General features: G+C 36.2%; 1 protein-coding gene across 5 annotated transcripts in view; it reads right to left on the bottom strand.

The window, feature by feature from the left end:
* The window catches only part of LOC104590053 (uncharacterized), a 41457-nt gene that overhangs the window by 11096 nt on the left and 15318 nt on the right, over window positions 1-15043 (bottom strand). For 2 of the 5 annotated variants that reach the window (XM_010248569.2, XM_088898628.1), the window contains exons 5-8: window positions 9722-9885; window positions 9427-9637; window positions 9160-9276; window positions 8962-9057 (exon numbers count right to left, since the gene is read on the bottom strand). In XM_010248569.2, the coding sequence (XP_010246871.2) occupies window positions 8962-9057; window positions 9160-9276; window positions 9427-9637; window positions 9722-9885 (588 nt within the window). Of the gene's footprint in view, window positions 1-8961; window positions 9080-9159; window positions 9308-9426; window positions 9638-9721; window positions 9886-15043 lie in introns of those variants that run through there. The other 3 variants (XR_016082713.1, XM_088898630.1, XM_088898629.1) reach the window with 3 other exon arrangements.

Raw genomic sequence — 15043 nt, 5'->3', positions numbered from 1 at the left:
GTTTTTAAAAGAACCCAAAGGCAAGGCCAAACCCTAGCTCGATCTCGAACAGACTTCTTCCCCTAATCTCTTCCATCGAGCGTCGTCGTGTCATTCATCTCTCTCACTCTCAGCGTAAGACGTTATTACCCCCCCAATCTCGTCCATCTTCTTTCAATATCTACTCTCTTTATGCTTTGAGTTTGTGTTCATGGTGAAGAATGAAGACTGAAATAGTGAACAACAGCTCCTCCCAAGAAACTGCACAACTGTCATTTTTATAGGATTCCAACCATCCTAAGTCTGCATTGGGTAGGGCTTGCAAATGTTATGAACAAGGAGTTTTCTACCCCTTTGTGTTTCTTTAGTTAGTGTTTGTCCTTTTGGTCACTCGATAATCATTGTTAATATTGAAGTTTGTGTGTCCTCCCCTGTGTTTTCAAAGCAAACCACAACTTAGAAGCTAGTGGATGCTAAAAGAATCTTTCCTACAAAGCCCAAAGGTGATATGGAATTAAAGAAAATGAGGAATATAAGGACGAAAGAGAAAGTTCTAGAGTTGGGTACAGAGAATCTGACCTTATTAGAGTCAAAATAAAAAGAGAAGGTAGTGATTGCAAAACCAAGTTCAATTCAGGAGCCATTGGATGCTAAACATACCCCTACCATAAAACTTGGAGTGGATTTGGAATCAAAGGAAATGGAGGAGATAGGGGTAAAAGAGAAATTCTTGGAGTTGGGTATAGAGAATTTAACTCTATTGGAGCCAATAGAAAAAGAAAAGGAAGGAAGATAGATAGGATGGAAAGAAAGAGAGAGTTCTTACTTTAGTTCTAAGGAAGGAAAAGGGACAAAAAGGAAGAGCTAGTAGGGCAGTTCTCAGTTTCAATTAAATTTAGAAGGCTAACTAGTGGTAATGATTAGGCATTAACAAATTTTTATGGTCCAAACTCCTATAAGGATGTGGTCCATTTCTAGGAAGAATTGAGTACAGAGAGAGGATTATGGGAGGGACCATGGTGTTTGGGTGGTGATTTCAATATAATTCGGTTTTCAATAAAGACAAACAATTCAAGCCAAAGAATCACCACAAGCATGAGCAAATTAATGAGTTTGTGGACTCATTTCAGTTGAAAGAAATACCATTGTGACAAGCTGAATTTACTTCATTGATTTTTCAAAACTCCCTAGTTTACTTTAAGCTAGGTAGGTTCCTCTTTTCAATGGATTGGGAAGTTTTATGGGAGGGTTTAATATTATGAGCCTTGGTGAGAGTAACCTCAAATCAAAGCCCTATTTACCTAGCACAAGCAATTTCGATTGGTGGCCCCTCACCATTTATGTTTGAAAATATGTGGTTAGAAGGCCCCACCTTTATAGAAAAGGTTAAATGTTGGTGGAAAGAAGTAGGGAGTATAAGCTCGAAAGTAGGGGTTCACTTCTTGGGGAGACTTCAAGGTTTAAAAGAGAATCTATGAGATATGAGCAAAGTGGAGGGGATTAAAGAAAAACTTATTTCAAGGATCGAGGAGTTATATAAGAAAGAAGCTCTTAGAGCTATGAGCAATGAAGAAAGAGAGGAAGATGGAAGTTAAAGTATGAGCTAGAAGAGGTTATCAAGAAGGAAGAGATTTATTAGAGGCAAAAATCTAGATGCAAATGGCTCTTGGAGGGGACGGAAATACAAAATTCTTTAACTCCTTAGCCAATGAGAGAAAGAAGAATCAAATTGCTAAGTTAGAAGTGGATGGCCATGAGGTAATCAAGGTGGAGGAGATTATCAAGTTTTTTGTAGATCACTTTAAGAGCATCTATTAGAATCAAGGGGAGAGGAGCCCAATTTTCCTAGATATTCAATGGAATAGAGTGCCTGAAGCTATGGCTGCAGCCTTAGAGGCTGAATTATCTCCAAAAGAAATCATAAAGGCGGTGTCCTCAATGGAAAGGTCTACCCCTAGGTCGGATGGTTTCTCCTTGGCCTTTTATTAGGAATGTTGGGATCGTATCAAAAGAGATTTATTAGAAGTTTTCAATGTGCTCTATGAGGAAGGGGAAATTTCTCCAAGAATAAAGTCAACTTTCATTGCCCTAATTTCCAAGAAGGAGAGAAAACTTACAAAGGATTTTAGACCAATAAGCCTAGGAGAAATTATGGTATTACAAAGATAAAATACAATAGTATATATGTTGTAGAAAGTCTAGAACAAAAAAGAAAAAGAAAAGAGAAAATTGAAGAGAGGAGAAAACTATTGAACTATGTTTTAGAGAGATTAGAATGACAATCTCCGTATAATAGTTGGCCCAACTTTATATTAACATTAAGTAAATGAAAAAATTATAAGTATGCCCTTAATTATAAAATGAGATAGTGAATTAGAATGCCCTTATTCTAAACACATAATTACTTAATTACCTAACTGCCCAAATACACCCAATATAACACTCTTTCAGCACTCCCCCTCAAGTTGGAGCATATATGTCATATAAGCCTAGATTGTTAGTGATGAAGTTAATACAAGGGCGAGGTAGAGCCTTGGTCCATAAATCAACCAACTGATTTCCTGTCTTCACAAATAGTTTGTCAATATCACTACTTTGAATCTTTTCTCTAACAAAATGGTAGTCTACCTCAATGTGTTTCATCCTCTCATTGAAGATTGGGTTTGATGCAATGTGGATGTCAGCATGATTGCCACAGTGTACATGCATATGAGTCTTCAATGGAATCACAATTTCCTGAAGAAGACTTTTAAACCACATAGTTCTCTTATTGCATGACTCAAAAAATGCAAGGTGGTAAAATAAACAAGGGGGCATCGGGAAACAATATAGAATGAGGTACCTTGTTGTGAAGGACGGATGAAGGCATTCAATTAATGAGATAACAGACAAAGAACTACATCACTCTAATAAATTTTTAGTACATGCATTTAAATAAGGAGGGCCCATATAACTTCTAACAAATGGTGGTTTTTGCATTCAGCGACCATTCTCTTGTGGTGTACCAACACAAGATGTTTGATGTAGGATACCATGATCATTGTAGAATTCAGTAGATGGTGTAGACATGTATTCTTTAGCATTAGCAAATTGAAATACATAGATAGTAGATCCAAATTAGGTTTTTATTTTCATACAGAAATATTTGAATGTAGAAAATAGTTTAGACACCTCCTTTAAAAAATATAACCAAGTAATTCCTGAAAAATAACAACAAAAGTAATAAAATACTTGAACCCCAAAAAAGGCACTACAGGACACATACTCCAAATATCTGAGTTAACCAACTAGAAAGGCTTAGACACATGATTCATAGCTTGTAAAGGAAAAACAGTTTGATGATGCTTGCTAATCTGACATGCATCACACTTAAAACGGATGTTGGACAGACGTGAAGGAACCATGACATGAAGACTGAAAAGGGAGACACTTCAAAGGAAGACTAAAAAGTAAGTAGTATGTCTTAATCTACCTTGTACGTAATAAAGACTACCAAATTCAACTCCACTAATTTGCCTCTTCATCTGTAAGTCCTAAAACAAACAATAGGAAGGAGAAAAAGGTAACAAAACAATTCCACAAAGCTTCAAGGAGATCCAACATCCCAAATATGTTTGCTTTTTGTTTCCATGGAGTTCCACAATCAAGTTTTGATTTTAGCATCCTCTTGTAAACATTCTAAATATTTAGGATTATCAGTCTTTGATTTATTGTCTATAATATACTTCAATTTCCTAATTGTTGTGAGTGGCACTTTTATAGATTTTGTCCAAACAACATTGTTTGCACTTCCACTCAACTTGATAGTAGTTAGCATAAAGGTTGTGGGGACCATAACACTTGATTTCGCCTCCATTCTAACTCACCTTTCTATGAAAATTGAGATTACCATTATATTCTACCAATCTGAATACCTTGACAACTCACAAAATCACTTGTCACACCACTATTAAACTCTTCACAGTATCAAACACTTCTCTAAATCATCACAACATCAGTTACTAACCTGGAAAAGCATTCACAGCATTCCCTCTCGGATTAAATCCACAGCTAAAATAAAACCAGTAGAAACTAGGCGACGATGGTGATCAAAGAAGAAAGTGCTGGCTCTCCTGATCAAGTTGGTCATCAGCTTCAACTTTCTTTGGACATTATTATTGTCTGATCTCTCCATTGTCTAATCTAACCATCTTACCCTAGATCTAAAAAGGCATGCAGCCAGGATGAGAGTAGTGTCGACGCTCTTTAACGACAACCTCGCATTGGCAGTGAATTAGTTGCTTAACTCCCCCAAGACCAGCATAGAGAAGCTCATTTTCCCTTTGTTCTCCCACTCGTCCAAACTATTAGCAACCGAAGGAGGTGCATCAAGCATCCCCGTCGACATCCTCAAAACCCCAAGGTGTAAGTGTTCTATCTGGACGTCCTCGATGTCTCTAAGTCCAATATCCAGGTTATAGTGGAGGACGACTTTACGATGGTGATACGAAGCATTGGCAAGAGGAAGGGGGAAGAGGGCGGATGCTATGCAAATCCCAATAAAAGCTATAAACGATCAACTATATAAAGTTCCAAATTGGTGGTTAGCCTTCTTAACATAAAACTATGACTGGTGATAGATTCTCTGTTCTTTTGAATCTTTTATTGTCTATCTACATATTAAAATCGATAGAGAAAGGTGAACTATATAAAGTTCCAAATTGGTGGTTAGCCTTCTTAACATAAAACTATGACTGGTGATAGATTCTCTGTCTATCTACATATTAATACTGTCTATCTACATATTAAAATCAACAATGAAGGTTAGTTAAATACTTTACCTCGAATTTTTATTATAGTTGGTTTTCAGTCAGAGAGTCTCAGCTTTCATGTGTTTAATTCTTGGACATCGGAAGTCAAGGCGAAACTCTTATTCTCAATTGTTTAATTTTCTTTGTTTTTTATTTGAATGAAATAGGAAAAAGAAACCCTAATCCGTATTTTTTTATTTATTTTAAAATTTTAATATACTAAAAATAGGAAAGACGTTTGAAATGTCTGTTATTCTAACTTGCACATGTGAAAATTTAACATGAGAGAGTGTTGACATGGCACTCTTTGATTTGATGTACAGGAAGGTCTTCAGGAAGGATTGTTCAAGAAATCCGGTTGTGGCAAGTCTAGAACAAAAAGGAAATGAGGAGAAAAGAGAGGAGGAGGAGAATAGGAAAGAGAAGGAGAAAGCTACCGAATTGTATTCAAGAGAGATTAGAATGACTTAATCGCCTCATAGCAGCCGATCCAACTTTATATTAACATTAAGTAAATGGAAAATTACAAATATGTCCTTAATTATAACAAAGATAGTGGACTAGAATGTTCTTATTCTAAACACATAATTACTTAATTACCCTACTGCCCAAGTACACCCAATATAGCACTCTTTCAATAGTGTGCAAGTTGGATTTAGAGAAGGTCTATGACTTTGTGGACTGGTCTTTCTTCTAGAAATTATGGGGAGAATTAGGTATGGGGAGTGGTAGAGGATGTGGATGAATGGCTGCCTAAGCTCAGTGCAATACTTGATCATGATCAATGGTGTGGCTAAAGATTATATTCTACCAAAAAGAGGGTTAAGACAAGGGGATCTCCTTTCTCCCTTCCTTTTCACTTTAAATGTTGATGTTCTAAATAGGATAATCATAGAGGCCGATTAGAGCTACCTATTTAGAGGATGGAGGATAGGATTACAGATAACATCATATTATTCTGTAAGGGAGGTAACCAAGAGTGTATAAGAAAACTATAAGAGCTCATTAGTTTCTTTGAATCGATTTCTAAGTCGAAGATAAATTGGGGAAAGAGTTGTATAGCGGAGATTAACTTGAAAGATGAAAGTTTGTGAGTGTTAGTTGAGACTCTGGGGGTGTGAGGTTAAACAATGGCCATTGGAGTACTTTGGGCTACCTTTGGGAGGGAATCCAAGATCAAAAGTCTTTTGGAAGCCAGTGGTAGAGAGGCTTATAAGGAAGTTGGCATTGTGGAAGAGAAATTACTTATCAATAGGTGAGAGAATAACCCTAATTAGAGCAACTCTAGCAAGCCTGCTAGTCTACTTCTTGCCCACCTTTAGAATTCTAATTAAAGTAGCAAGACAATTAAGAAAAATTATGAGGGACTTTCTCTGAGAACCTGAGGAAGAAAAGAGGAACCACCTAGTAAAGTGGAAACAAGTTAGACAAACAAAGGAGAAAGGCGGCCTAGGAATGGGGAACTTAGAACAAAAAAACACTTCTCTGTTAGAAAAGTGGCTTTGGAGGTTTCCATTGGAAAGAGACATGTTGTGGCATAAGATTATAAAAGCATTCACAGGCGGATGAACAATGGTTGGGATGCAAAGGTAGCTCCCACATCATTCTTGAGCTCTCCATGGAAAGCAATACAAGTGGAGTATCCAATCTTTTTTAATCTCATTAGATTTGATGTTGGTTGTAGTCCTAATGTGCTCTTTTGGGAAGACCTATGGCTGGATGATGTTCCTTTCTGTTTTCATTTCCTTTAATTTTATTCAGTTTCTAACTACAAGTTACAATCTATATCAAGTTTTGTCACCATTTCTCACTTAGGTCCAAGTTAGGGTTTTGGTTTTAGAAGGGATTTGAGGGATAATGAGTATAAGTCCCTTATTTGATTTCTTGACAAACTTAAATCAACCTTTGGAGGACACTAGAGTTTAGTCTACTTCATTAGATGTCACCTTTACATGTGCTTCCTTTTTTAATACTCTTGTACCAAAGTGCAAAATCCTGTTGGGGGTGAGAATTTCCCAGTGAAAGAGATTTGGAGCAAGCTCATTCCACCAAAAATTAAAGCATCCTATCCTGGAAGGTTTTTCTTGGGAAGGTGAACACCTGTAACATGCTTCAAGAAAAGAGGTCAAATAAATGTCTCTCCTCTCATGTGTATCCTTTGCTCTACAGATGGTGAATCCCTACCCCATTTACAGATCCGTTGCCCGTTTGTGCCCATTGTTTGGGAATATTTTTGTTCCCTCTTTGGTTGCAGGTGGAGTACTCCCCAGGGTGTAGTAAGCCTCTTGAACCCAAATTTCTTAAGGAAGCCAACAAAAAGAGGAAGGGTCATGTAGAAATCAGTTAGGGTAGTATTGGTGTGAAACATATGGCAGGAAAGGAATGCAAGAATTTTCAACGAGAAATTCAAGTCAAATGAAGAACTAGCGGAGGCCATAAAGATAAAAATTGCACACCGGGTGAAAACAATTGAGCTCTTTCAAAACTTCTCAATTACTGATATAGTAAGAGCATGGAATGAAGTGGCACACTCTTCTATGAAGAGAGAAAGAAAGGTGATGGAGTGAAAGCCCTCAAGTCTCGAAAAAGTTAAGCTGAATTTTGATGGGAGCTTTGATCAGTGACTCCTCAAGGAAAGTATTAGCCAACTATTCAAGACCTTTGGGGGGAAGGTGATTCTCTAAAGATTGAACTTTTATATCTACTATTGGAGTCAAAACTTGCCAGGGAAGCATATCTTAAGAATTTGGAGGTAAAAGGGGACTCAAAAATTGTGATATCGTGGACCAATTCAAGGGGTAATATGCCTTCGATTTATAGACATCCCCTTAGGGAGATTTAAAGCCTAGCAAGGGCACTCAATGCCTCATTCACATGGATCAGGAGAGCTACAAATGGGATGGCTGATTGATTAGCCAAACAGGGAGTTTATAGGTAGTAGCTGTTAGGGACTTTAATGTAACTCTCTGTTATGCAATATCTGCTTTGCATTTGTTGTAATTATGTAACATATTATCTTAAATAAATAAAATTCTTCATTTTCTGATCAAAAAATAAATATTGTGCTGAGTGATCAATATGTCATCAGCATAGGGTCTAACATAAAAGTAACAAAGTGGACTTTATGCTATTTGAAAGGGTTGCCTGAGAGGGATTCTTTGCTTGGATTATGGAAACTTTAAGATAGAAGTTTACATAGATGGTGAAAGTGTTGGTTCCATTGATTATGAGTGGTTTACTTCTAGGTACTACACTTTCATTTCTAAAAACTTAGTTGGAGAAGCAACAAATAATCAATGATTGCAAAGTTGAGTGTAAAAGCATAATAAAAACATAGCTGACACTTCATTACGAAAAAAGATAATAGCTGTAAAGGCAGTGTAACCCTTTCTGAGTATCAACTATCTATAGAATAAGGGCATGTTTGGTACCATTGCCATTTTCTCAGGCAATGTTTGTATCCTAAATTTGTCTCGGAAAATGTAAAAGGAATGTTGTGTACAAAACCCTGTGCACATGATTGCCCTAGCAAGCTAGGCATGACTAACATTTATGCCTAGCTTGAGTACTTGTAGCATCGAGAAGATTAAATATAATTGTTTTTGTGTGCTAAGGGTAGTTTGGTAATATTCATACTACTTATCAGGGGTATTGTTGTCATTTTAACTTTCTTATTGTATAAGTGAATGAGAAGGGTGAACAGCCCAAAGTAACCTTGTTTGATTAACTCCTCTTCTCCATTCTTCTCCTCTCCTCTCCTTGTGTAATTAATCCAATACTTTCTCTCAACTATTGGCATTACAGGATATATTTCAGGGCATCTCAAGGTGACACTTCATGTTGATTATCTATCATAAATGCTTCTCTACATTTTAAATAAGATAAATTACTGTCAAACATTTAACATATATGGAGAAAAGGAAGGAAAACCTGACACCAGATGATAAATGAACACTTAGAAATTTGCAGAAATGAAATAATGTGATATTTCAGTGGTGTCAGTTCAATTAATGCTTCTAAGAGTTGGTTTCTTATTTCATAAGATCGATGTTACAAGAGTGTTGTCAGACTCGGACTAGACCAGATGGTCATTCAAGTTTTCTCTACAGCTCCAGCTCCCCAGCTCCGGCCTGAGATTGACAACATTGTAATGCAGTAGAGTTGCTTGAAACTGAAAAAGATATCAGCTTACCACTTTAAGAGGTGGGACTGGTTCTGGAATTGATAACAATATTCTTTCATTCCAAACTGGGTTAAGATTGTTCTTTATCACACGAGTCTTCATTGACTGCAGTCACATTAACAAAGAACTGTTATTTATTAATGAAGTTATTTATGTTCTAGTTTGTCATAATACTTAAGACAGATTCCATCAGGGAAAGACGCTTACTTGCTGTCCCAATGAAAGGATTACATAAGGATCACTAGACACCACATCACGAATGGCTAGATTGGTGCCTTTGACAACATTGACCTTTATCAAACCAACGAATTCGACCATACCCGGCTATAAACAGTTGATGCATAGTAATGAGATTCTGTTATCCAGGGAAAACTGAAAATCTAAATGCTGAAATATTTATTCATTAGAAACAGGTATGGCTGAAATGAAGTATACACCAAAACTATGGTTGATCTATGACATTTATAGTCATACCTCTGAGTTGGATTTCTTTGTAGGCTTGTGCTCAGACTCCTTTCTTCTCCAGCTGTTCCGAAATGCATGTCCAATTGCATTAAAACGGATGCTAGCGACTTGTTTCTCAAAATTTTTCTTCTCATAAGGTACAATAGCATTCACTGATGAGGAAATGCTATGAGATGAACTATTAGGAGGGTCCAAAAACTGTTGCAACTCATATTTTCTCCTGAATATTCAAGACATTGTGATTTGATTCAGAATGATTACAGACTTCTGAAAACGGTTAGAACAAGTGTTGTCTTCATTTTACCTGATGAAATCAGAACGCTCCTCTATGGAGGAATCTGGCTTTGGTTTTTTGACATAATCTGGAATAGAATTTTCATATTTCATGTTTACTCTAGTATTTCCACCTAAATTGACCAAGGAATCAACTTCCTCATCTGTCCATTCATCTAGCTTCACTGACACAACCTGAGACATGCAATAAAAAATCAACACAAAATTGGCAGCTCGGTGAACGTTTATGGATACACAAACTCACCCTGTGTAAGAAAACAAAATCTCTGTTTCAAGAAAGTTTGTTTCTTAGCAAACAGAACCTGAGACATGCAATAAAAAATAAAGAGGAAGTAGATGCACACTTATAGATACACAAACTCACCTTGGGTAACAAAAAAGTCTCTGTTACAAGAAAGTTTGTTTCTTAGCAAATAGGAAAGGAATATTTATTTTGAAATCCAAGAGATTTTTGTATCATAGCAAGTTTTTTCTAGAATATGATAAGAACAAGTATATTCTAAAACAATGCTAGATAATGGGAATATAAGTACTTTTTCTCTTCCAGATTTTATAGCTCAAAATTCCAAATCTTCTTTAACCAATAAACATAGAAATTATATTTAAAATTAGGGAAAATTCCCGATTAGTACCCTGTACTTTGGGCCTAGTGCCATTTTCGTCCCCAAACTTTAAAATGCAACAATTCAGTACTCAAAATTTTAAAACATGATAATCCAGTACCTGCCATTAACTAGCTGTTAACCAGTCATTAAGTAGCATTTGAAAAAGACACAAATGCCCTTCAAGTGTTATTTAATTTTCTTTATCAACCATCCAAATGTTGACAAAAAATTAATAGTCTCAAATCTTTGCTTTTTCCATTCAAGAAAGTTGGGGTCACATTTGAGTGGGCATTCTGGTGACCCCAACTTTCTTGAATAGAAGAGGCAAGGATTTGAGACTTAATTTTTTGTCAATGTTTGGATGGTTGATAAAGAAAATTAGATGACACTCAAAGGGCATTTGTGTCCTTTACAAATACCACTTAACGGCTGGTTAACAACTAGTTAACAGCAGGTACTGAATTATCTTATTTTGAAAATTCAGGTACTGAATTGTCACATTTTAAAGTTCGGAGAACAAAGTGACACTAGGCCCAAAGTACAAGGTACTAATTGGGAATTTTCCCTTCAAAGTATTTGTACAAAGTATGCATGGACAAAAAGGAAAATGATGTTCACTTTTTAAGAGAATTTATCAACTTACTTCTTGGATAAAGGGGCTTACTTTCATGATCTAGTGTCAAGAATATTTGCTCAGTTGCTCTTGCCATTTATACATTTATATCTACATTCTACAACGATATAGTGATAAGATTTTCATATGACTTGTATATGGATATAGCAAAGAACCTTTGTTCTCTTTCATTACATAATGACAGGAATGGTTTCTCAAAGTATTTTTACATCAGATTCAGGGTTAGCATAGGTCTAGGACTGAGAGGTTTGAGTTTAAGGAATTCGGCTACGGTCATTGCAAGCTCATGCTCACACCGTTCGAACAGCCTCTTGTAACCTTGCATTGAAAATATATTCTCATGAAACAAAGCACATAAATATGGAAATATTCCCAAAGCAAGGCTGTAAAGGCTGTTTAAAAAATAGGCATTGCACTGACTGAAGCCGAACTCAAGTTTAAGATATTTGTTGAAAGTACTGTTTTTCTGATCAAATCTGAAGTTCATTATAATCAGATCAGAACCATATGGTTCTTTTAGTGATTATTCTATTTTTTGTATCGTTCTTCTTCGTCAGTTTTCATTCATATTTTGTTTAATTTCCTCGGTGTCCTTGATCTCCCTATTATAAATCTTTCTCCTCTTGTTTAATTTACTATTTTGCCATGAATAGTAAGTTGTGATTTTACTATAAATTGTACTTCTGGGAATTATTAAAAACAGTAATTTCATTTTTCCTAAAACAGTAATCATATATTATTCTTAAATTGCCTCAGTTTTAGAAGATCTTTAAGAATCTTTTAGAGTTTTTGGTGCCTCGGATGATGTTCTAGAGATTTTGCCCCAAAATCAAATGAAAGTCAGAGGTTTAGTCACTTACATAATTCTATAGGGGTAGGAAGTAATAGAGAGGCTTCTTGTGAAGTAAGGGGTAAGCATCCACCTCTTCTCCCTATCTATTTTATAATCAACTCATTTTTAGGATATTCCTACAATGTTTTCGGAAGTGATTTCCTGGTCTATTGGCTAATAATTGGTGGAGATATTATTCATTCTTGAATTACCTGTTTTCAGATGAGTTTTTGGAGAAATTGAAGGATGGCAGGTCTCAAGAGAGGAGTCTTGAAAGTTTGCCCAAAAAAAAAAAAAAGAAAAATTCAAGAAAAACAAAGAAAGTTTTTTGTTCAATGTATTGAAAGTTGAAAACACTTGACGATTCATGTGGCTATCTTGTTCAAGTGTTTCCAGTACCAACTACCAAGGTTCTGTTTGCCTTCCATGTGTTTGATGAAATTTCTGAAAGGCTACGAATTTCTTCAGGAAAGTTAACTAGTGCTAACTTAAGGGAGAGTGTTGAAAGTAGAAATAGATTATGTGTGCTGCCTTATTAGGTTTTGGGTCATTGCCCTATTTCTTTGTTCTTGTACATAAAATAATGCTAAAATCAATGAACCTATATCCCGTAATCTTAAGTCTAAGAAATAAGACATTTTAGCAAAACAAAGTAAAGAAACTGAGTCAACCCAAACCCAACCCAAGATCAAGTAAGCTAAACTCAACCCAGAAAAGTTAGGTTGGAGTAGGGTTAGGGTTCAGGCTTCAACTCAGGTACACAATACTTTTCTAACATAGAAAGAACTCGAACCATGAGAGAACCTTAAGTAAACGATCTAAATATACCTGATAGAGACTAACGAGTCTCCTACATGATGCCACAATAATAATTTTGAATTAGAATTACTCATATCTTAGACAATTAGGTTCCATAATGTGCACAGTCAGCCCATAATTCAGGGCATTCTAATCCAATTGCATGCTAGAAAAGCTTATCCCAAGAGAAACACATCAAGCAGAAAGCCCCAAAAGTGCACCATGGGCCCATAAACTGACTCAAGACCCTCAAACTATAGGGAATATTAGGATGTGTCATTGATAAGTACAACAATCTTCCCACCAACCTCTAAAACTTTTTCACATCCTTCAAAGATTCTCTATCACAACCACCCAATTTGTGATTCACATAAATAGGAGTATCAAATGCTTTGCACCTAATTTGTGTGTGTCTTGCAAGAGATCCAGGATGTACTTCCTTAGAGAAACAAAGATACCCTTTTAAGAACAGGCAACCTTGACTCCAATGAAATAGTGTAGTGGTCCTAAATCTTTCACTTCAAATTGGATAAATAAAAACTCCTTCAAATTCTATATCTCAGAGCTCTAGTCACCAATGGTGATAATGTCATCTGCATAAACTATCAACACTACAACCTTTCCCTAACCCCTCTTAACAAAGAGGGTATGGTGAAACTAGAAAAGCCTGAAACCAATTGTTGAACCACCATAGAAACATGCTAAACCAACCTCTAGGACTAGGGGATTGTTTCAACCCATACAGTGGCTTCTTTAGCCTACATGCATTGTCTTCATTGCCTTTGGCATGGAAATTACACTTCTTCCAAGTCACCATTTAAGAAAGCATTTTTGATATCACACTGATGTAACTACTAATCAAAGTTAGCAACTAGAGACAGAAGGACATGAATGGAGTTCATCTTTGCTATCAAGGCAAAAGTCTCCACATAATCAATGACATATACTTGAGTATTGACTTTTGCCACCAACCTTGCCTTATACCTTTCTACTGTCCCATCCACCTTATGTTTTATTGAAAACACCCATTTACACCCTACTGGCTCTTTCCCTTTATGAAGGTCCACCAACTCCAAGATATTATTCTTATGAAGGGCATTAATTTCATCATTCATAGCATTAGTCCATTCAAGACATCTCAAGGCCTCTATAACACTTTTGGGGATGGGGATACTGTTAATGGTACACAAAAAGGCAAAATAAGAGGGAGAAACACGATTATATGACACATTATGGGTAATTAGGTATTTAGTGGTGCATGACTTAACACCATTTCATTGAGTAATGGGGATATAAAGGTCATCAACAAAAATAGGAATAGAAGAATCAATAGGGATGAGAGTACCTGATTGAGGGCTTACCTCCTGGGAGTTTGATGGTTTCAATTGCATAGTATCTAGGAGCTCCACATGTCAAGGCCTCTACAACACTTTTGGGGATGGGGATACTATCAATAGTAGACAAGAAGGCATAATAAGAGGGAGAAACATGATCATAGGACACATATGGGTATTGGGATGTTTAATAGTGCATGACCTTACACCATTTCTTTGAGCAATAGGGATATAAAGATCATCCACGGTCATCAATAGAAACTGGAATAGAAGAATCAACGAGGATGAAAGTACTTGTTTGAGGGCTTACCTCTTGGGAGTTTGATGGTTTTAGCTGTACAAAATCTAGGAGCTCCACACTCTTAGAACTCTGATGATTTCTATAGCGCTAATGAAAGAAAACACAAAAAGATGTAGAATATGGGATGTAAGGAAGATGAACCTAATGAACTTGCTTCTCCTCTTCATAAATCTCCTCCTAAGGAGTAGGATAAAAGAGCTCAAACTTGAAAAAAGGAAACATCCATAAAAACATAGTACTTATGAGTGATTGGGTCAAAGCACCTATAATCTTTCTGAGCAGAGGTATATACGAAAGGAAAATACAAGAAATAGACTTGGGGTAACTTACCATGATCCACTACAACACCATAAACAAGGCACACACCTCAAGGAAAAACTCCCTTATAGCAAGGTTGTCACAAAGAACCACTGATCTTGGTACTACGACCAAGAAAAAAAAAACAAAAAATAAAGGAAAAGTTGTTAGGTCAATCCAATGAGGGTTTATTTTTTCTCTCACAGTCCGAAAAGAAAAAGCTCCAAGGAGAAAATAGCTCGATTAGAAGTGTTCTACCACCTAGATCAGTGCTTTGATACCATATTTTAACTTAGAACTAGTAAAGATGGAAAGGAGAAAAAAAGAAGAGAAGGGAGAAAGAAGAAAGAGGTGAAAGTTTGGAGAACCAAAAAACTTGGGTTATGTGATAGAAATATAGGCATAAGTGGATCAAGGAAGGAGATGGAAATATTCATTTCTTTCATGATTTAGCGAATTGAAGAAGAAGTAAAATTTTGTGGCCAAATTGGAGAGGGAAGGTGAGGTAATTACAAATTAGGACAAAATAGC

Source organism: Nelumbo nucifera, chromosome 2, assembly GCF_055504915.1.
Source record: "Nelumbo nucifera cultivar China Antique chromosome 2, China Antique-T2T, whole genome shotgun sequence".
NCBI lineage: Eukaryota > Viridiplantae > Streptophyta > Magnoliopsida > Proteales > Nelumbonaceae > Nelumbo > Nelumbo nucifera.
The sequence above is the reverse complement of the archived record's forward strand: the minus strand, read 5'-3'. Positions and strand labels throughout refer to the sequence as shown.